The 23,312-nt window shown below is 39.8% G+C and overlaps 3 protein-coding genes and 1 non-coding gene across 5 annotated transcripts in view; 3 read left to right on the top strand and 1 right to left on the bottom strand.

Moving 5' to 3' along the window:
- The window catches only part of LOC134005781 (ADAMTS-like protein 1), a 94,002-nt gene extending 90,427 nt beyond the window's left edge, over window positions 1-3,575 (top strand). Inside the window, exons 22-26 of one of the 2 annotated variants that reach the window (XM_062444774.1) lie at window positions 80-200; window positions 372-576; window positions 739-848; window positions 977-1,197; window positions 1,710-3,575. In XM_062444774.1, coding sequence (XP_062300758.1) covers window positions 80-200; window positions 372-576; window positions 739-848; window positions 977-1,197; window positions 1,710-1,816 — 764 coding nt within the window. In that variant the 3' untranslated portion in view covers window positions 1,817-3,575. Of the gene's footprint in view, window positions 1-79; window positions 201-371; window positions 577-738; window positions 849-976; window positions 1,198-1,706 lie in introns of both variants that reach the window. The other variant, XM_062444773.1, reaches the window with a different exon arrangement.
- Window positions 3,576-4,083: 508 nt separating this feature from the next.
- larp7 (La ribonucleoprotein 7, transcriptional regulator) lies at window positions 4,084-15,292 on the top strand. The gene is made up of 18 exons (XM_062444475.1): window positions 4,084-4,418; window positions 4,636-6,334; window positions 6,487-6,570; window positions 6,753-6,836; window positions 7,411-7,488; window positions 7,581-7,907; window positions 9,783-9,997; window positions 10,922-11,022; window positions 11,189-11,272; window positions 11,500-11,664; window positions 11,753-11,843; window positions 11,957-12,268; window positions 12,361-12,517; window positions 12,632-12,774; window positions 13,291-13,391; window positions 13,946-14,105; window positions 14,422-14,513; window positions 14,899-15,292. The coding sequence occupies exons 1-18, from the start codon at window positions 4,103-4,105 to the stop codon at window positions 14,974-14,976; spliced, it is 4,287 nt and encodes a 1,428-aa protein (XP_062300459.1). The 5' UTR covers window positions 4,084-4,102; the 3' UTR covers window positions 14,977-15,292.
- trnai-aau (transfer RNA isoleucine (anticodon AAU)) lies at window positions 8,347-8,420 on the bottom strand. The gene has a single exon. It is a non-coding gene; the product is annotated as a tRNA-Ile (tRNA).
- Window positions 15,293-21,048: 5,756 nt separating the features above from the next.
- The window catches only part of LOC134006288 (collagen alpha-1(XXV) chain), a 141,896-nt gene continuing 139,632 nt past the window's right edge, over window positions 21,049-23,312 (top strand). Inside the window, exons 1-2 of the mRNA XM_062445374.1 lie at window positions 21,049-21,345; window positions 21,503-21,572. Coding sequence (XP_062301358.1) covers window positions 21,049-21,345; window positions 21,503-21,572 — 367 coding nt within the window. The remainder of the gene's footprint in view (window positions 21,346-21,502; window positions 21,573-23,312) is intronic.

The raw sequence follows: 23,312 nt of genomic DNA, 5'->3' as shown, positions 1-23,312 counted from the left end.
ATAGACAGATTTTCTCTCCTCCTTTTTTTATTCCTACCAGTATTCAAAACTGTATACATTTGATTTACTGAATTTTCAGGTGGCAAAGGAAGAAACTGTGTCCAAGGTAACAGTAAGGGAGTGAGTGGCCCTCATTGCCCTGAGAGGACGAACAGCAGCCAGTCAGCTGAGCTGTGCCATGGACAAGACTGCCCCATCAGGTAGCTTGCTGCTACTACATGTTTGTGCTGTTGGAAACTTTGAATATTGGGTTTGTCAAGTCATTTCACTTTAATATTCAGATACTCGTCTCTGAGATGTTTAAATGATTATCTTTGGACCAAACAAAAAACTAAACCATTCTGATGAGCTAAGTTATTGTTAACTTTTAGGTGGCGAGCGGATCCTTGGGCACCATGCTCAGCCACTTGTGGAGGAGGATCTCAGACCAGGATTGTCCGCTGCATGAAGGGTCCTGAGGGCAGGTCAAGAGAAGTGGAGAGCCAACACTGCCTTGGCACAGGAAGGAGACCCTCTGACACCAGACTATGCAACCTTCTGCCCTGTGCTAGATGGGCCTCTACCCACTGGGGGGCGGTGAGTCCACTTAATACAAAGCAGACATGCAAGTGTAGCTGTGCTGTACCAAGGCTATTAACCACCAAGTGTATTATGAGAATTTCCTATTCAAGTAAATAATTTTTAATTATACAATTAAAACTGGACTATTTTGTTATTATGATGAAATCTCTATTTTAGTGTCATGGTCAATGTGTGGGTCCCAGTTTGGCTGCACAGCACCGCCATGTTTACTGCCAAGACACAAACGGCACCAAAGTCCCCTACAGGATGTGCAGTGGACTCCAAAGGTAAATATGGAACTCAGAATATGAATTGATGCTGTTCAATGTTGAAGTTGAATTATAATATTGTTATGCAATTAAAAATACAGTAATACTATACTCATTGAAAAAGCTGCATGTATTTTTATTTCAAGGCCCAGCTCCCTGAAGAACTGCTCTACAGAGGCCTGTGCCCTTCATTGGCGAGTAGGGCCGTGGACACAGTGTACCGCCACCTGTGGACGACACGGTTTTCAGTCACGCCAGGTGACCTGCGCACACCGCCAAACTGGCAAGGCCATGCGTGAACATCACTGCATGTGGAGGCCACGCCCTCCTAGCTGGCAGCGATGCAATATTCTGTCCTGTGGCAGAGGTGAGATAAAGACAAAATGTTTTTGTGTCATTCAGTGACATCACAGAGTACATGATGGCATGACATATTGGTCCTTAATACATCATTTATTGTATAGATTATCCAGAATATAGTATAATACCAAAAAATAAAATGTGCTATGCATTTCTGCAAAATATACTGCTACTACTGAAAAAATAGTCCCTTTGAAAGTTATTTACAGTGAAGTCTGTGGTTTAAAACCTTGATATCAGGTGTCATGTTTCAATGCTTTGAAAAGCATGTATCTCCAAACCTTGGCACATATAACCAAAACATGGCTGAATAACACTCAGGCCAAATGAGAAAGTACGTGTTTTGTGATTCAGTGAACTGATCCTTTAACCCAGGAGATTAAATAGGATTTATGAACTTTATTGTAACTTGTCAGGTGTGTGTTTAAGGAAAATCTGCTCTATCTTGGGAAGTAGTGGTCAGGCTTTAAGTGAATTCATGTACAGTAAGTTAACTGCATCCTCTGTGTATTCTAGCAGCAGACTGTCGAGACAGCACGAGGTACTGTGAGAAGGTTCGTCAGCTGGAGCTCTGCCCGCTGCCTCAGTTTAAGAGCCGCTGCTGTCACTCCTGCCGGAACACTTGAGATGGGGATGTGAGACGAAGGCCACGGACAACCTGTATAGGTCAGGGAAGGTGTTCAGAATGCCAACAGAGACTTAAACCCCTTTACCCCACCCTAACACCCACAACTGTCTTCAGTGAACAGTCTTGGATGGGAATACTTGAGTGTGGAGGAATGTTTGCACGGTCATACCTCATGTGGTTGTGATCTACTTTCCTCTAAGATGCTATGGGTGGTTTGAATTTAAAAGTATTGTTTCGGAGAGAAGTGGCATGTCACTAAATGAAGGCTTCGGTTTTACTTCTTTTCTTAAAATCTGAAGTTCATTTCAATAGCTTTCTTAACTTATACAAAAGTGACTGATACATTTCTGTTATGAGTAAACTTGCTATGAAACCATGCTGAGCGCATGGTTTCATATCTTAGGAGGAACTCCTTAAGAGGCATTACGTCAGCGACTAACAATCCACACAAATGGTTTAGTTTCAGGGTTTTCCTTAAAACAAAAAACCCCTCCATATTCTACGATAGCAGCATTATTCCACATCAAAAGTAGGGTGTTAGAGTGCTTATTATCATGCAATGTAACAGACAATACACAAAATAGGTCATCATATCCAGGAGATCTGAGTTTTTGATAACCACTGGATACTTGTGTGATTTTATTGCAATTATCTCCAAAACAGTGTTATTAAACAGTGTAGATACTAAAGAGCTTTTATTAATGTGGTGTGGGTAAACTGAAATACAGTATAATGCTGCATATAAAGGGGAAATAGCTAACATGACTGAAACCCTAATATTTGATAAATGGTATACATTTGGAAAAAACAGCCACCTGGAAAATAGATCATGAACTGTGCTACCATTTTGTTGACCACAATGATTGGTCAAATCATTAAAAGAGGAGAGAAATTAGGGCAGGAGATGTTTTAACTGCATTTTTGGCAGAATAGAAAGTAGGACAAGATTATTTCAGTTGCATGGGTTGCACTAATGGAGGTGTATGACTGAAGCAAATAACGTTTTTGGGAAAAAAGACACTTGTTTTGCACTCTGAACTCATCCAAGTCTTTGTTAAGAACATGGCTTGTACAGTTTTTTTTTAATCTAGTTTAGTTGTTAAGGTTACATTGTATTTTATTTTGTGATTTTTGTCAAGATTTTTGTCAAAATGTCCCTTTAACCACTTTTGTGACATTACAGTGCGTAATGAATTTTAATTCATTCTGTCCACCAAATCCTATTTTTGATTTAGTGTGAAATTTCGGAAAGAATCTAACTCAGATTTGAAACCATTTTTATGTAAATATTTTGCCTTACAGCATTTGGTGTTCGCTGTAATAATCCTCTCTTGCAGCTTTAGTAAAATTGACCTTTGTGTCATATGTAGTTGTGGGTCAAAACATTTGGGAAGTTTTTAAAAACATTATTTATGTACAGCACAGCGCCACATAGGCAGGGTTTGCACTTTTGACATTATGTGCTAAGTTCCATAACGCTTAGAAGACGTCTTCAAGTGCAACACATACCTTAACAGCAGACTACTTGGCCTTTCATTGAGGTGTGATTATTTGATTTTATGAGAGAAAAAAACATTAACATATTGTGTATGCTCTTAAGTTATGTAGATATTTGTTTTGTCTTCAAACTATTTATTTTCATGTGTGTTCTTGTGCATAGTTTTGTAAATAATTACTGGGGTGGGTTTTAAGTATTAATTTCCCTACAACTGATGGTATTTGATGTGCATGCAATGGGGACCCTCTGCTGGTGACTAGATGAGTTGCTCTCTGCTCATACCTGGTTAATCATGAAATAAAAGCAAACACATTCCTTTTATAATCCATTTGTTGTGATTATTTTTTTCAATAAAAATCAGGCTGCATTATTTGGTCAAATGTGTTCATTTAATAAAGTGGTTGTACAGGAGAACTGCTGGATTTTCTGTTAAAGCATTTCACCAATCTCATTACTTTTACTTGGGTACTTTGGCAGAAGTATAAAATGTGCACATCATTGCAAAGGGAAGTTCTACTACAAATCTGAAAAAACCCCATTCAACTTTGTTGTGTTGCCATCACACAACTCTGTCCAGATTAAATGTCAGTATAAATTGTGTGAAAGGGAAATACACTTCCTCTTTCTGTATTTATAACATGCAGTTTGCATTGTACTTCTCAGCTCTTGAAGACAGGATACGTTTAAATTACAGGAAGTCACTCTAACAACAACAACTTTAACTGCCACTGAGCAGATCATAACTGGATTTTTCTGATTCGTGCTGGGTCATCTCTCAGAGGAGTTATGGTTGAAAAGGGTGATTGTACTTCTTCTTTGACAGCAATTAGGGTCTTGCGAGTTTCCTTTATAGATAAACTGGAAGGACGGATTGACTCTCTGCTAGAGAGCCTCGTAAGCCAAGAAGTGTTCTCTCGTGATGACCGTGAAGAAGTGCTGTGTCAGTTGGGGCCTCGGGCAAGAGTAAGAAAAGTGCTGGATATCCTGGAGTGTAAAGGTGAGGAAGCAGCCAAGACTTTCCTCTCCATTAGCACTCGTCACCAGCAAGAAGCACACCAGACACACTCCAAAGAAAGCAGCAGAGATCAGCATCAGTCAATAGGTATGCAATTCTAACCACAGAGATGCCATTGATATATTCAAGATTATCTTTGGAATGAAACTCATGCTATGATTGAAACCCAAATAACATTGCACTGTTTGAATGAACAATGCCAAGTGTTCTGTATTGTACTGTAAAATTATCTTGTACTTAGATTACAAGCACTGAGGTAAAGTAAGAAGTGTTGACAGACTTATTTTATTTATTTATTTTCCAGAGTACAACAAAGTCAAACAAAAGCATAAAGACGTCCTTAGGCGCAGGAGTGAGAGCATGCTCTTCTACAACACTCGACATGGAGAGAAAAGTCTTTTTTCTGAACATTATGTCAACCTCCTGTTGGTCGACGGCCACCAGGGCTTAGAGATGAAACGACACGAGGTGCTGTCCTTTGGACAAAAGCGACTATCTTTGCAGCAGAATTTGGCGGTGCATAAGAAAATCACACCAGCAGAACTCTTCTCAAGTGCAAACCGTCCTGTCAGGAAGGTTCTGGTAACGGGGATAGCTGGCATTGGAAAGACCATCCTGGTGCAGAAGATGTTGTTTGATTTTGGGGGAAATAAAGATAATCTTGCATTTGACTTCATCATCCACATGACCTTCAGAGACCTGAATCTGATCGACAAACCCACAAACTTCAGGGAGTTGGTCTTGCGCAAAAACAGGCACCTGGCTAAAGAAATAGATAACATCTTGGCGAATGACGACAAGTTGTTGATCATCATGGATGGCTTCGATGAGTTCAGACACCACAGTAGCTGCGATGTGGACGTATTTGTGACTGAGCCAGATGAAGATGCTGAGATGGTTCAGCTGTTTGGAAGCCTGATGCAAGGTGAGCTGTTACCCAACGCCTCTGTCATGCTCACCAGTAGACCTGCAGCTATAAACTACATCCCAGTGGGCTGTATCGACCGCTTTGTGCTCATCACTGGTTTCTCCTTGGCTGAAGTTCAAGACTTCTTCTCACGTTATTTCAAAGACAGTGACCTTGCTGACCAAATGTATGCGGTGGTAGCGGCAAATGAACTAATGCTGACACTGTGTTACATACCTGCATTTTGCTATATTGTGTGTTGCATCCTAAAAGAAAGCACAGATCTCTATGGAGAAAGCCCAAAGACCATGACAGACATTTATGTACAATATCTGGTGGCCTTGCTTCGTTCTCATACCCAAGCTAGAGCTGAAACAGTTCTTCAAGAGATAAGAGCAGGGGCCACACAGCAGCTGTCTGACGTCGTGCTGAAGCTGGGCGAACTCGCTTTCAAAAAAATCATGGACCATCAAACACTGTTCTACAGCAGCGACCATGATGTTGCAGCACTACAGGGATGCAGCCTCGTAAGTACCTTCCTTGACAAGACGGTTGCACAGGAACCTGGCTGCACCGAAGAGGTTTATTCCTTTGGGCATCTTACCATTCAAGAATTCTTTGCTGCAGTTTATTGTGCAGTGACAAATCATCCTTTACCTGATGCCCTTCAGCACTCCTCCAGTCCTGGACACTTGGATCTTTTCAACCGCTTCCTTTCTGGAATTCTCTCTGAACGCAATGCTAATCTTCTGTCCAGACAGGTGGGGCTGAGTTGCCACAAAGAGAAAGTGGACACCTATCGTCAGAAGATGATCAGGGAGCTTAAAATGCTCTGTGAGAATGGGGCCAATATCCTAAACCATTTACACTGCCTGTTCGAGCAACAGGACCCCTCATTAGTCCTTTCTATACAACCAGAGACACTGCGAGTCAATGTAGGTGACGAAACACTCTCCCAAATGGATTACAATGCCATCAAGTACTTCCTTAACCTCACAAAGGGCAAAATATCAGAGCTGGATTTGACAGGGACAGGACTAAGCTCTGAGGCACTCAGAGATATTCAACCTCTACTGCTCAGATGTGAGCACCTATGGTGAGTTTCAGGTAAAATCTGGTTGCATTGTCTCCTATGCTGATCTTACCTATCCATCACAAATTTTCTTATTTTTTCTTCACTTCCACGTTGGTAACTCCGCTTCTGATTGTAAATGATTCATGTACTAACTCCACTATTTCAATTTTAAGGCTTGGAGAAAACAACCTTGATATGGACACAGTTCAGGTCATTGCTGATGTGCTGCAAGTGTCAGATAGTGTAACACAACTAGGGTGAGATGTCTTTTGATAATATGTTAAAAGGAGAAGACGTTTTTATTATCAAAATAATATAAATACTACGTAATTATTTGGTTGGCTGGGAGATAAATAATATAAACACTACTAAGAATAGTTTGACTTCACATAGAAAAATCACCCGGACAATATTTAATACTTTCTCTTCCCCATTTTAGACTTGGATGGTCAAACATTGGCGATGACGAACTACTGGTTCTTTCTAATTCCATACGAGTGAAAAAAAAGCTTGAACAACTGTGGTAAGAAACTTATGTGTCACAATACATGACATAATTTGGAGAAATGAATCCTTGATTATCACGATGGTCTGAATCACAAATAATTCAAAAGCTCATAAGGACGCAAGGATGTAAAAAAAAAAAGTTTTATACTATCAACTGTTGAAAAGGCAACCTTTGTCACTGCTCCAATGAATTTACGGTTTGATAAACTGCATTTCAGCTATAAATGTATACCACAAAATAGAATATACTCCTTTGAAATGTTCTGCCGAAGTCCCCCACTATTGTGTTGCCCATAAAGCTGTTTTAGTTTAGTGGTAACTACAACGTTAAATATCAATGAATTGAAATGGCCTTATTTTTGACCAAGTTTGCACTGAAGTCCATGGGAAAAAGGCAGAAGTTTACTCTAAAATTAGCCTGTGTTAAATTAAGGAAAGGTAAAATTGCTTTTACAATACAATCTCAATAAGAAAATATGTATTAATTGAATGCCAGGTACAGGTAATTCTGTGGCTCTTTTCTGTCTACATTTTAGTTGATATAAAAGAATTGTTCAGTTTATGTTACCATTACCTATGTGGTCCCACAGGATGGAGGGAAACCGAGTGAGCTACAGAGGTCTGATGTCCCTCAGTGATTTAACTCCAAGTCCTCTGAAAAAAGTTGTGTGAGTGGATGTCTTTTAAAAATAAATAATTCAAATCCATATTTCAATAATTTTGTTTTTTTGAAGCTTCTGTTTATACCCTGTTAATACAGAGCCATATGGAATGACTTGGTGGACACAGAGCCAGAGTCCTTTTGTGCAGTCTCCGCCCATGAAAGCATCACTGTGAACTTCACAGATGACAATATGTGGGAAGCATGGGGGGACTGGGTCTTCAAAAGGTGTGAAATCAGCAGCAATGAGAAACTGGTGACGGTACTCCATAAAGTGTGCAACATATCAGCCTGCTGCTTAGAGGCCCAGTGGGCAAAGACCTTCTACACGAAACTCTCACAGCTTATCAGGAACAGGATTGAGTACTGCACTGAAGAAGACATGTGCAAGAAACTCAAAAACTTCCAAAGTGTTTTAAAGCTAAGAGACTAAAGTCTGCACTAGCCTTGTGTTATAAGTGATCATTAAAATGTATGTGTTGATGCAGGAGATTTTGCAGGAAACAAAATATTTTGTGGAAGAAGAAGACAAAAGAAAGAAGTCTTCATGCTTAATGTACAGACACAATACCCAATTAATTAAAAAAGGGAAATGCTCTACAAATATGTTCATTGTGCATTTTAAATACATTGCATTGAAGGCCAAGCTTCTCATATTCTCCCACACTCATGCTTTGGATTAGCCCTTATCTCCATCTGGGACTCTGGAGTAACCAGATTGGACCATGTGAGAAACACTGCAATACTTATATGATGCTCAAGTGTTTTTTTCCCGCAAGAATACACTTCAAAAGACAGATTACTTACAAGAACAATAAATACACATATTTAATATGTTCTTTCCTGCAATGATCAAAAACGACAGTGGCCAGTACGGGGATCGAACCCGCGACCTTGGCGTTATTAGCACCACGCTCTAACCAACTGAGCTAACCGGCCATGTTGCCTTCACAGCACAGGCACTTTTATGAAGTTGAAAACCTGCAGGTCAAAAATGGCTCACGGTAATGAAGACAAAAACAAAAACAAACAAACAAAATAAACCTAAAGTCGTCTCAGTTAATCACATTTCTGGGAAATGGTTGACCAAAATACAAAGATGTAGGATACAGCACGGATGTGGCGTTTCTTTTCTTCCAAATAAAAGCACAAACACCTTATCACAGGCAAGTGGAACATTTTTAGACGTGAAACAATATGTTAAAAAACATTAACAATATTAGAATATTTCAGGCTGTTTATTTAGAATGTATATTTATTGATGTATTGCATTGATGTTTTATTTTCATTTTAAAATTCTCCATTGTATTGTATACCTTTGTAACACATGTAACGCACTTATTATTTTTACTTCATTATTATTATTATTATTATTATTACTCACTCTGTGTACAACTTTAAACTACAAATTAATAAAATGTAGTAATACAACGTGTTTTTAATTGAAATAACTGACCGGAAGTTGTGCAAAGCGACTGCTTTGATTCTTCTACCCGCATTCTGCATATTCTGCCTCTTATTGGCTCATACTTTTGTACTTGTAACGTTCTGCCTACATTTAGCCAATCTTATCCATGAAGGCAAAGTGTATTAGCCAATCAGTGGCAGAGTAGGGCGGGTCTCCTCAGAATCCGGGCGGAATGTGCTACAGTCATGCGCTGTATTCTGTGGTATGACGAAATAACTCTGCGCCAACGAATCAATGCCGTTTATATGAAGTTAGCCAGCTAGCTAGTGGCTGTTTTATGTTAGTTTTGTGTATGCTGCGCATAAAATTGGACTGTTCCCTCACCTTCTACCGGGTAAGTTCCATGAATAGTTGTGCCAGTTCAATGTTTAGGTGTTGGTTTGGCGGGTTTGCGATTGCGGTGGGCATGACTGCAGTTTTTTAAAAATACCACTACCCGCGAACTGACGACAGCTGTTTGCTAACAGTAGCAACCTGCACAGATAACTGAGTCAAGAGTTGCTAATTTCGAAGCTAATCGTCGTTTACCAACTTTTTTTATTTGTTTAATCGGCATATACTCATGTATACCGCACTTACGGTGAAGACTCTTTAAATAGTTCATTAATAGCAGTTGTGAATTAAAGGTATAATTCAATAAAAGCCCTCCACAATAAGTCCACAAACCTGCTTTATATTAACTGAACTGTATGAAAAGACTCGTCCGTCCACGAGATAAAGACTGACGCTATAGAGATCAGTAATATAAATAGAAACTGTTTGTAGGCTTAATAACCGTGCTATGTTTTATTTTTCTTTGAATAAAGTGTGCTTGTTACTGGTCTGTGTTGCAGTCTCAATCACAGGATGATCGATACAGAGAGGTTAGGTGGCGATGCTGGTGCTGCAGAGCCCAGCAGTAAGAACAAGGACACAGAAAAGAAGAAGAGGTCCCGTGTCAAACAGCTGCTGGGTGATGTGAAGAGGCAGGTGGAGTTTTGGTTTGGAGACGTCAACCTTCACAAGGACCGCTTTCTGAAAAAGCTCATCGATGAGTCAGACGATGGATGTAAGGGGCGGTCAATAACTCTGATGCACCACTTCAGTCATGTCTATCAATTAGTCTTTAAAGGATCGGTTTGGATATATTGAACTCTATCTTAGTACAGTATTCACATTTCCTATGTATATTAAAAGAGTTATCATTGCTGAAATGATTCCTCCCTTTATGCCCTCAGTTTACTGCCAGTATGAACTGAAAAAATATTGCAGCAGCATCTATTTCAGTGTACGTATGACACTCCAGTGTTAGAGATGAGCTGATAATGCTGACAAAATCAATACTACTAAACATTTCAAATACCGTCATCACCATGATTATCTTTGTTTTTAGAGGACAAGATGAACAGATAGCAGTGTGCCTGTATTCATAGATTTATATTGTGTAGCCACAAGGAAGGAGCTTTCTTCAAAGAAGCAGTTCGTGCAGCTGGCCTGTATATTATGTTATGTGTTTGTTTATTCATTTCACTGCCTTTTTTAAAAGTGAATTTAACTGGATACACCCAGTAAATGACACTAACTACAAAGTAATCCTTTCTAGATATCAATCAATTTCATCAAATTAAATTAATGAAATTTAATAATATGAATGTGTGTGTACAATCTAGGAGACGCTGAGCTGCATTTTACAATTTACAGTCAAGTGTCTTAAACTTTGAACAAACTTAGAGTTTTAACAGTTTCTGATGTTATTTCTTATCATAAGACCAACAAAGCAGCAACACCGAGACCACAATCATGCTGTAAAGTCATTTAACTGCATTTTTGCTCCAATAGTACAATTTCAGGAAACATTGTGATAATACAGTTTGCTGTAAAATTTTTGCCCACAATAATAGCAGCAGAACATACTCTTTTATGGAAGTGTTGACATGGAGTCACTGGATTTTGTCTGTAACATTGGACTAATTGTGTTTTTAATTTGTTTTAGATGTTGATATATCTGTCTTGGCAAGCTTCAATCGAATGAAAAGCCTGACAACTGACACCAAGTTGATTGCCAGGGCGCTGAAAAACTCTACTGTGGTTGAGGTACTTTAATGAAAATTTTATCGTGAATATCTTTTTTAAATGATTCTGATGAAACACATCTCAGCTGTCATATTTTTATTGTGTTTGCATGATTTGGAAGGTTTATGGATGAATCCAGACTGAGATCAACAATAACCCAAATGTCTCCTGTTTGTTTGTGTTTCAGGTTAATCTAGAGGGAAATAAAGTAAGGCGTCAGCTTCCGATTGGAGACATACCAGATGATGTCGACAGCCGCACAGTCTATGTGGTAAAAAGATTTATGTTCTTATCTTAATGTGATTTCCATGATAATGAAATAAAATGAGACAATGATTTGATCTGGGCTGTAACTGAATGAAACCTGACACTGGACCCTTTATTGTGGGGAGACTCACACACTCATTTGCTGGTTATTCGGTCAAATGTTGTTTTCTTACGAGAAAAACAGTCCTAGATTACAAAATATTAAATTTCTTCTTCTTTTTTTAAAATAAGGAACTTTTGCCCAAAGATGTGACGCACAGCTGGATTGAGAGAGTGTTCACAAAATGCGGAAATGTGGTTTATATCAGCGTCCCAAGATATAAGTCGTCCCGAGACTCCAAGGGGTTTGCCTTTGTTGAGTTTGAGACTGTGGAACAAGCACAGAAAGCCATAGAGGTGACAGTAATATTCGATAATTCATGTCAGTCCAGTTTTTGTTTTTGGCATGAATGAAACTGATTGGAAAGTATTATTTTTGAAACAGATGCTGAACAATCCTCCTGAAGATGCTCCCAGGAAACCAGGCATTTTCCCGAGGACAAAAAGCAGGAAGCCCATTCCTCTGTCCGCATCAGGTACGCCTGATGGGTTTCTACCTACAAACCAATCCCTGACTCATTAGACACTTGATAATATCACGAAAGGCTATTGGTGTTATTTATTTCTTCTTCACATTCACATACTCCAGGTGAGGATGAGGACAAGAAAAAGCGGAAGAAGAAGAAAAAGAAAGATGGTGCCACAGTCCAGACTCCTGCAGAAGAAGCCAAAGAGCCGGAGATGGAAGCAGAGCCGTCTGAGCAAAAGAGGAAGCGGTCAGTAGCGGACGACATGGAAGAAGAGTTGGCCAGCAGTCAGAAGTCACCAGGGAAACTGTCCGAGAAAAAAAGACGGAGGTCGCAGACAGCAGAGGGAGCAGAAAGCGAATTACCATCCAAGATGAGAAAGACTAGTGAAAGTGAAACTGGAGACAAGGAGAGAGATGTTGCAAACACTGATGGTATCTGTCATTACCGAACAGTTTCACATCATCATTACACTCTAAATATACTTGATGCATGACATGTTTATTAACTGTGTCATTCCCCTAAGTAGATCCGCCCACTGAAGGCAACACAGAGAGAGGTGTTGAGGAGGGAAAAGAAAACAGAGATGACTCAACAGTTAAAGCAAAGAGGAAGAGAAAAAAGAAACACAAGGAGAAACTGAAAATCGGAGAGGAAGTTATCCCACTCCGGGTCTTGCCTAAGTAAGATCCTACATCCCCTTTTTCTTGAATGAATGGATTAATCCGGGACAACCCCCAACAGTGCTAAATATGACAAAAAAATCTTTCTTCCTTTTTTTTTCTTCCCTCATTCAGGAAAGAGTGGCTTGAATTGAAGGAGGAGTATATGACGTTGCAAAAGCGCAGCATGGGGTCGCTAAAGAAGTGCATTAGTAAGATTGACCACAAGGAGCACAAGAGTTTAATGGAGATGGACAATGAGTCTCAAGATGGTAACAGTGAGTTGAGACACAGTATTACTATAATTGAGATTACTACCATAAGCAGGGGAGACTTGTATACACCATATGTTCAGAAACATTAAGTTGCATTTCAGTTATTTTAATGTGTGAAGGGAACTTATTATAATATTCACATGTGCTGACAACGAAAAATAATAATAAGGACGGAAGTACATACCAGGAATACCAGCAAAAATTAAGTTGTTTGTGCAAAAGTCTTTTAAAAATATTTCAGACAACCACAGCATTTGAGTGGTGAAGTGTCACGCACGGGTAGCATTAGGAGAGCCTAAATTGTCCTTGTGACAGTCCTGACAACATGCCACAACATGCCAAAAATATCAAATGGAGTTTTGTAAAGAATTTCCCACAACATATGGTGCCTTACAAAGTGATGGGTAGACTGTATGTAAAGGATTGGTATCCACTTTTTAACAAAAGCAGTGTCAATAATTGATTATTATGTCTAATGCAATAATGTTGATTTCTGTGTTGATATTTCTTTTCTAATAGATGAGAAGAGTGAAACGACTAAACTGGGCCCTCAGTTTACCAGCGGTGTCATTATGAAGATTACAGACAATAAGCCGCTGCCAGGGAGGAAGTTCATCAAGGTACAGTATACCTCAGTGCAATCATCAACTTTTAACACCTTTCACCTTTATCTGTAACTGCTCATCAAATCATGACTTAACAAAATATTTTTTGCAATTATTTAACTTTTTGTTCAGTTGTTTACGGTCTCCAATCTACAGTGTGTCATATTTATTTTTGAATCCGTTTCCATGACACCTAACCAGGAGTTGAGCTAATATGCACATCTCTATGATCCTGTTGTGGTTATTTCAAAACAAAATGGTTTATTATGTTTTATAACAGAAAAGTTTGGATGAGAAAATGCATCTGCTGTATCATTCATTTAATAAGCAGCAGTGGACAGTACTGCCTGTGTCACACTGATTTGATTTATTAAAATAACTTCCTTTTTTAGCAAGGTATATTTACCAAGCCTGTACCTCATTCAGACTAAATCTGATAACAAAGGAGAAGCATCTCAGTACAAAACAATGATATGTCTCTTATTATTCAGGTTAATGTCAGATGGATGGATCTATACATTTCCTGACACAAATTTTCATTTGGGTTTGTGTGTGTGTTTTTTCTGTAGGATGCTCTGTCCAAAGTATCACCCGTAGCGTATGTTGACATCCTAGAGGGAGATGCTGAGGGTTACATACGTTTTAACACCCCCGAAGAAGCTAAAGCTGTCAGTGATGCGAGAGCAGAGCTACAGAGCGAGCACAGCTGGAAACTTGAGATTCTCTCAGGTGTGAATTTCTTTTTTTCTTATTTTACAGTATAATTATATTTTGTGTATTACTCTCTGCATAGCTCACATGCATACGTAGCTCTAGTCGACACAAGGAGAGAGTGTGGGATGACAGAGCTGCTGCTGTGGTTTTCATAATTGATGATAGTGAAAATAATTTATTGGTATGGTGCCCATTATGCGGTATTAAGTTCTCTGTTTTTGAAAAGGTTTAATACTTAAAATTTGACCACTCAAAGGCTTAAGATTGGTTGATTGAGTTCTGAGCCAGGAAAAAAAACATACTCTAACAGAACAAACTGTCTTTTTCAAAGGTGACCATGAGCAAAGGTACTGGCAGAAGATCCTGGTGGACCGTCAAGTCAAGCTGAATCGTCCGAGGGAGAAGAAGCGAGGCACAGAGAAGGTGAGATCACCCTTTAAAACGTTTAAACATAAACTTACATATAGCTCACATTCATGTTACTGTGCACAACAATTAATGGATGATCAGTTATTTGAATATTTAAACAAGAGTTTACAGGAGGTTGTATGAGTGCTCACAGAACTTGTGAGAAATAAAAATAACACTGTAATACAGACTGCAGATACTCTGTTTCATATGGTAATATTTAAAACGTACACTCAAAACAATTACATTTGTGATTATAATCTATGATGCATATTTTCAAGCAATTCATTTTAGGATATGGAATACCTGGAATACAGCCATTTCACTTGCTGTCGTTTCAGTGTCTCCTCTCCATTTATCTGCTATTACATCTGATTGTCTATTTCTTGTCACCTTTCAGCTCATATCCAAAGCAGAAAAAATCATCATCGCCCGGGCCAAGGAAGCTCATAAGCACATTCGTTTCCAGGATGACTGAAAGCTACCCAAACTAGTTTTTGATGACCACACATTTAATTAACTCTGTTTAGTCTTTACGTGATATGATGAGAAGGGGACAGTTTGTGTCAATGTGTACTAAGCTTGGAGAGAACTGAATGGAAACTTGTTCAAATGCAAAATGTCCCTTTATTTTTTTTGTTTGTTTGCACTGGAGCCCCAGAGATAATGTGGTTTGCTGCTATGCATCGGGGGACATTTTAGCAACATTTTAAAATTGATAACCTTTTTAAAAAACAAAAAGATTCTGTACATGATGTAAATATGATTCATTTCAAAGCTCTCCCAGTCAAAACGTGGACAAGGCATTTCTTTTTGAAGATGCCTTTTGGGTTTTTTTTAAATAAAATGTCATGATTGTATGTTTACAAAGTTTATTGCTGCTTATTTAAAAAAAGTGCTTCTTATCAATTTTGTGTGAAGGAAAACAGTAACTCTTATGATAGTCTACAGTTACTTTCAGTGAAAACCTGTTTCCCAAAGTGCATAAGATTGAGTGCAGTTTTTCTAGATTACATAATGCTCAAAATGTGATGTGCTGAGTAGTAGCAGTGACATGCTTAGTAGTACAAAAATAGCTGCCATTACATAATCTCAATGCATTCTGGTGGCTTTTATTGTTATGAAGGTAAAAGCTACCTGAGGTAATGTGGCAGCCTGGTGTCTAGGACGTTTTAGGTTCTGCCAGACACCATGCAACTGATTACTTGGTGTGCTGGAGCTTGTTCCTCACACATGCCCTCGTCGGACCAAGTCACTCCTTTGTCCAGACCGGTGGCCCAGTACACCCTGGATTCTTCATCGCCCCTGGAGATGCATTCATAACCAGCTACTGCTCCATTCTCAGCAGGACATTGAAGCTTCTCGATGGTGTTGCAGTTGAGATTACAGGCTCTAGTCTGCTCCAGTTTGGGATTTGTATGGCGGGTCTCGGCAGGTGGGGCAGACTTTGGTGCAGCAACGTTGGTTTTCTTAGGGCCGTTACGGTGAGTGGGGAAGCATTGTGGTATGTCCCAAACTTTGTAATCCTCCCTCTGGGTAGTCGTTCCCTGAAAAGGCTCCTTGCTTTTCTCACAGGTCTGCGTAACTGGCAGGATCGGCTTGGTGCACTGACACTTGTGTGCCAAGTAGTCTGCGTGTGTTGTCGAGAGGAATCCATTTTGATTTGCTGGTGGAGTTGACTCTTTGGCCTTGCCTTGGGTGTAGAAGTTGGTTCCGACTCCCAGGGACCATTTCTTGAATTGCTGAAAGAGTTCGCTGGCTTCATCAAAAGGGTCTGGGTTTGTTTCCAAAGCCTGCTTTTTCCTGAAGGATGTTGCAGGCTGTAAGGGCAGACTTTTGTTGATTTGGTGAGCAGGCTTGTATGTCTTCATCCTGGGCTGCACTGGATGGGTGATGTAATCAGATCTGTAGCTGGTCATGCTCTCAATAGGGAGTGGTTCTTGCACCTGTGGGGCGTATGCTGCAACACATTTTTTCGGGCAGCAATCTTTCTTAGAAGCATCTTTTGGGACAATCAACCCTTGGTTGACTTTCAAGTTGTCTCGTGCCTTATACGGCTGCCGCTTGTCTGATGACCACACTTGGAAATCATCTGAAAATTAGAATTTTAAATCAGTATGTGTACATTTGTTTAATATTTCTACAATGTGTGACACCACAGGTCTTCAAGTTGCTTACTTTTGTACACTGACATGTAGTCCTCCACAATGGATTGATTTTGGTTTGCCACACAGCATCCAGGATCATGTGGGGCGCTGTTGTATCTTTTGCGGTTTTTGGGTGGCACAGGTGGCTGTGGGACCTGGATTTTCTGTGGATTTTTTATCCATTTCTGGGCCACAAAGTATGACCTAAAATAATTTTAAATTTCTTTAGAATGGTTTACATGTAGGTTTTCAAAACTAACACATCAAGCAAATCTCAGGAATTATATTGTGATTAGGAGTCATTTGATTTAAGGTACATTTTTCTTAATCTACGTGTATCCAATGAAAATAAAACAACAGCTTACCTAACGTAATTGGTCATATCAACACCTGTCCCCTTCAGCGGATGGTAAGGGTTGATCTTAGTTGAGGTGGTGATGATAGCCTTGTGGCAGGTGGGTGGAAGGAACCTCTCCTGGTACTCTGTTGCCATGGAGGCCCGAGTCTGTGATCTCTGGCCAGACTGCCTCCTGGACAACAAGGCAAGTTTATTTGTAAGGGACTTTCAACATCAAGTAAATTTAAAGTGCTTTACATGACACAACAATATAAATTTTGATGAAGCTGACTCATTGACTGGGAAAAGAATTCCTGAACATTTGCCTTAATTTCTGCCTATCCATAAATCAAATCAAATAGGATATATAATAATACTTATGTCTACATATTTAAATGTATAACTGAGTTTTGATAACCTAAAGTTCCCTGCAGGAGTAAGCCTAAGCATACACTTCTGTAGACACATCACAACAGTCAATTCCACTGAAAATCATGTTGGAATTTGAAAAAATACAACAAAATGCAAGCAAGTCTCTGACTAATATTGAGTGTTTTGGTCGAGGAAAGCCCATTAATAACATTTTCCCCTTGCAGAAAACATTAGAAATAGATGGCCTCACCTCACAGACGATGCTGGTTGGTTACTGCCATGCAGTGTGTTCTGCTGCTTCATGGTTTTAGGCTGCATGGCTCGTCAGGCGGGGTGCACGGTGCACTTTTCGGGCGTCCTGTGGCTCAGGAGGTAGATGCCGCCTGCTCTGTGACTCTTCTCTGCTGCAGGCCGCCTACTGCATATGAATTATTGACCGGAGGAACATGGGATGTGTGTTGAACGAGTGTAGCAGGCAGCGGCCGAGAGGTTTCTAAAAATAAACACTCGTGGATTGTGCGGGCCTGGTTGTCAAGGCGAGGACGCTTCTGGTGATGATGCGCTGTGTGGCCGGTGAGGAGGATTCCAGCCCTCCTGTGCTCATACAAAAAGTGGGGAAGCAACTTTTGAAAAGGACACCCGGCAGTCCAACAGTCCTGTGCTGTGTATGCATGTTGTTATCAAACCAAAGGATATTTTACAGCTCAGCCCATTTGAGATTATGTCACTGTATTACAGTTTTTTTTTAATGCTGAATATGCGAGGTGCAATTGGGTCGCAGGACTCCATCTGTCACTTTGTAGCAAGTCCAAAAAAAGAAAGAAAAAAAGAGAGGGAGAAAGAGAGAGCGTCCACAAGCCTGCACATTATGACCTTGCAACTACCCCAAGCTAAAGTAAAAGGGATGATATTTGCTACGCACAAGCACAGATGTTAAATTATATATGATTTAATCCATCAGGTCAAGATTACTGCTATTTCTTTCTACCACTAGATGGCGTCCAAAGCTTTATAGAGGGGTGTGCAGTAGATCATTACATCTTAAGACATTTATTAATGGACAGCAGACTGTTCTAACAAAACTTTTATAAGCAGTTTCAGATTTTAATATAAACTGAGCAAAATGATCTATTTTAGCTATAAGTTACACTTTTAAAGGCCTACTGATGGATATCCACTGCTGTAAGGTATTGCTTTTAGACTCAAATATCCGATTTTAGAGCTAATATTCAATATTACGGGGTTAACATATTTCAGTAGTCATAAAGTTAAATATTCAGTGATTCTTGTAGATTTTTTGTGGTTGGCAGTTATTGTGTCAATGTCTCTAGCCTATAGGTCAAGAAATAGGAGCCTTTTGATTTTCAATTCCAGAAGAACTCGGGTATATTAGCCCTTTAAATAAGATAATTACTCGTTTAATTAATTTTGAAAAGATGCAGGACGTACTGCCCGTCTGTAGTTGTTAACAAAGGCCCTGCACACCCACACAGATGATTTTAATCATTCTGGTTGATTAGCCTTAAACTCAGGTTGGGTGGATCAATCATGGAGATAACATTGTGTCCTCCTCTACCAATAACAATCATAAAGGAGTAATTTGACCCTCCCTAACAGGTGCAACACAGCTCACAGGAGACTGAAGGAGATGTCAATCAAGCAGTCTGTAGCACCTACACAGTCCTGAGAAAAGGCCTAATCAGGTACAGTAATTAAAACCACCTGTGTGGGTTTAAAATTGGCGTGCAGGGTCTTGGATTTCCACTTAATATGAAACGTGGGTATAACTTTTACTCTCCAAGCCTGCAATCTGAATTTATTATGCTTATATAAATGTATGTGCCTTAATGATTCTGTGCAATTCAAGTAACACATTAGTTCTTGCTGGATGTGTTTTGTGCACACATTCGTCCACTGGATGTGGCATTTGACAATATAAATTCACCTGGCGCCAAATTTCATTGAAAGATAATAACTTCTCATTTCATAATTTAGCATGGCCTTGACTCAACCGAGGGGGCAGTTCTGAACTTGAAATTTAGATGGTATAGAGCTGCTGCTAAAAGCTCTTTTATAAATCTGATTATTGTAAAAAAAAATATATAAAATGTATTATTTGGAAAGAATAATAAAGAGAGAATGTGTCCCTGATGAACCACATCGATGACTCAGACTCTTGTGCAATTGTGCCTGCGCACTTGAGCTCCTTCATTCTCTCTGAGTGATCCGAGTGAAGATTTACTTTCCCCGAGGAGCATTAAAATGCAAAAAGGTTGGAAAGGGGAACGTCAGGATAAGAAGCCAGGAGTCGTAGGAGGTTTATGGATATTTCAAGTCCCTTGCACATTAAGAATTTCTGATTTAAAAATCATACAATATGCGTTTTGGCATCTCGAAAACGGGTGAACTGTGTAGAGAGATAGATGTGATTCTATACTGATGTTTATTAAATGTAGCCTGAAACCACCTGCACACCAGCATCAAAACGCAGCCTTCAGCATTAATGCATTGTTGTGCTGATGGCTATGTGAGCCAGATGGTGGTGCAAAAGTCTTGTAAATATAACTGCACCATTCAGTCGAACTGTTCAATTATACATGTACAGTTGATGCAAAGTGCAAGAATGTTTGGAACACTTCTTCACTTCTGCATTTTCAGTGTATTGTTTTATACAGGAGTCCTGCTGGCACCTCTCAGAAATGACCCTCTCCAACAGGAAATTGTCACCCTCATCTTCAGTGTTTGCATCATGTAATGTGCAACCCAACGAAGGCTTGTGTGCATTGTTTACCACTGCGTTATCCTAGCAACCAATATGCGAGATGGAAGATGAATAACAGCTTATCAGGATTCAGAGAATCAAACAGTCTCAAGGGACAGAGCGACCCCACAGGCGCTGAGCGCTGCAGGGCTTAGTGCCTCTTTCCTCTCCACATGAGATCTATTAAACACAATGAATTCATAATAAGAAGTTCTATTTTTTATAATATTTGTCAGGTTCAGTGTGTGCCTTTATCTACCAAACTCTTCCAAAAAGAGCGTTTCAGATGTTCATGCGTTTTTACGCAGCACCTTAGCCCAAAAGAAGGCTTCTAAAAAAAACCCAGCTACTCTGATTTATTTATCTTACATGTGTTTGTTGTCTTGCAGTGAGTGCACTTATACTGAACTTTAACTTCACAAAATTCAACTGCTAGAGCTTTTTTACACATTATTCCATAATTAAAGATCTCTCAGGAATTCACTTTATGTAAACTAATTGCCACTGTAGTTTAGTGTAAGTGCGCAAAAGGAATGGGTCGATAAATTATGTTAATCAGTCAGGACAGATTGGAGGCGTGTTGATGCCGTAATGAGGGGGAGCATGCCTGCACCGTGGAAAAGCTGCGAGTGGTAATGCTGCCTCCACTATATGCGCGCTGTTTCTATTTCCCCAGTCTCTCTTTCCACTTTATTGCGCATAATAGCAATTTCCTCTGCTGTAGACTACTGTGCAACGCTCGGTGCAACAAGTTTGCAGGAGCCCCCCAACGCACCGTCACAAAGGTTGACTCGCTTTGGCTGGAGCGGAGCGGGCTTCACTTAACTATCTGTCACCGTCGCAGGCACACGCACTCACACTGAACAGTGTGCCATAAATTCGTGACTCCGCGCCAGATGCAGTTTGCTCCCAACAGCGCGTAGTTGTAGTTAAATGGAGATCACGAAGGCGAGAGGAGCATCTAAGTGCGTGGAAAAAATGGAGAAAGAAGTGGCGCCCCAGAAGCGACAATATTGTCGCACTACAGTGCTGAACATAATCTCGTCATTATGCTCAGTGGCTTCCATCGCCTTTTGCATTCTCCTGAGCATCAACACAACTGATATTAAGAACCGGGTTGTGGATTTGGAGAGTGGGAATGGTGAGCACACCTTCATCCGTACCCCTGGCTACTCCGTGGATGATTTTAATTCAATGATTCAACAAAGAGTGAATGATCTGCTGTCTCAGGTAAGAACTTGCTCTCATTGAGTTAAATGATTACACAGACTCTATAACCCACAAAGTGACACTATTTCAGTTATGCAGAAATTCCTCGAGATACATACATTTTTACTTAACACATCAAGTGCAAATGAATGAAAACTATATTCTTTTAATATTTCAGCGCTCCTATGAAAATTTGGTCAAGATTCGGACTGCCCGACAAGCATCACCTGAATGCAGCTGTCCTCCAGGTAAATCAAACTACTTTTCATTCAATCCTGTGTTTGCGATTATCTCTCTCTCTCTGTGTGTGTGTGTGTGTGTGTGTGTGTGTGTGTGTGTGTGTGTGTGTGTGTGTGTGTGTGTGTGTGTGTGTGTGTGTGTGTGTGTGTGTGTGTGTGTGTGTGTGTGTGTGTGTGTGTGTGTGTGTGTGTGTGTGTGAGAGAAAGAGAGAGACTGGATTTGAATTTGAGTTGTGTTGATGTCATATTGAACTGGGGCACTCTGGACAGGTTGTTAGTTAATTTCATTGAAACCAATAACACATGACAGTTTGCCTGAATAGTGTTGATAGTTTGCTATGAAGGATGCAGACAGCTGACTGGCTATTAGGCCCAACAGAAAGAAAGGTATTTAACAGTGGCCTATACATAGAGGTGCTGAGTGGTTGTTTGACTTGTGATGTTGCCTGCTCACTTGTCCACTTGAGGGGAAAACGAGCCACATGAAATTCACATTTCCCACCAGTAGATGGAAACATTTATTTCTTCAGCGTGGGTCAGCATTCTGATCATTTTGGGATGGACTTGAGGTTGGGTTTGTGCATCAGTGTCGGGGATGTAAGAGGGAATGCTGCAGAGTCCGAGCTGTAACATCACTCCCACCCCACTACACATTTTTAAGTTTTACGCATCATTCTCTACTGTCCATCACTGTCAGGTATCATCAGGAGAAACACTTTAATGCTGCTCCTGAATGGGATTGACAGCTCCACTTTGAATGTGGTAAAAAAAAAAAGAAGTAAATTTGAACCTTGCAGGTGTTTTCTGACAACATGGATCAATTGGCAACAATTGGCACAGAGGCTAAAATTCAGGGGTATTAGAGATACAGGTCTTTTATCTCACATTTTCTTTATACCAGCATTGGTCAAAGGGGTGAAATATCATCACTATTTCATGACAAGAATGTGTTTCCAATTCTGATTATTTTAAATATTTTAGTTAACTGAAAGTATAAATGTTCCTTAATCGGTTGAGAAAATCCTCTTTCTTCATAAGCTTAAAATTTTTTTTAAAACCCACTGAATTATCTGAAAGATGCATTACAAAGCTGAAAACAAAGATGTTTTTTTTAGCTTTTGAAAATATGGTTTTCATAAGACAGCAGTGATTTGTAATTCATTTGGGAATTTCTTTTGTATCCTACCACACTTGATATTTGAATTGTTTGCTCCTAGCCTTGTACACTTTTATCCAGATATATAAAATATTGTTATGAACTCCTCAAATACTGTCTTTACAAGGCCACTGACAATCATCCATTTTGAGAATAGGAAAGTCTTACAAAACAGGATCCTCAGTTCCTTTCAATTTGGATGTAAAGAGTTCTTGAAATCAGCATGAATTGTCCTCTGTTGCCTTGGTAAATTACATGTCACTGCACCCGACAGGCCCATCTTCAACTGTTCTTGAGGAGCCACATGTGAACCTAATTCTTGTTTCTGACAAACTGCTCTCTGTGTAATTGCGCTTCTGAGCCAGTTGCTTAGACTGCGTGCTGCAGGAAACATGGAGACATGTTTTCACAACTTTTTAAAGTTTGATGAAGAGGGGTCTGCTCACGTCACCCTCTCACTCAACTCCAGATGGGAATCAGATACAGTAAGTGTGAACATACTGTAGGTGACCTCTGAGGAAAAAGTCATAGCTGCGACATAGCACAGAGCACTTTTTGGTCGGATCTTTCTATGGATAATCCAGGTGTCAGCA

The sequence above is a fragment of the Scomber scombrus genome, chromosome 23 (assembly GCF_963691925.1).
Source record: "Scomber scombrus chromosome 23, fScoSco1.1, whole genome shotgun sequence".
Taxonomy (NCBI): domain Eukaryota; kingdom Metazoa; phylum Chordata; class Actinopteri; order Scombriformes; family Scombridae; genus Scomber; species Scomber scombrus.
Note: the sequence above shows the minus strand (reverse complement) of the source record. Positions and strands in the feature narration are given on the sequence as shown.

Coding starts and splice junctions, on each gene's coding strand:
- larp7 (XM_062444475.1), top strand. CDS start 4,103: ATGGTTGAAAAGGGTGATTGTACTTCTTCTTTGACAGCAATTAGGGTC. Junction 9,998..10,921: donor CGATGAGTCAGACGATGGAT/GTAAGGGGCGGT, acceptor AATTTGTTTTAG/ATGTTGATATATCTGTCTTG. Junction 11,023..11,188: donor AAAACTCTACTGTGGTTGAG/GTACTTTAATGA, acceptor TTTGTGTTTCAG/GTTAATCTAGAGGGAAATAA.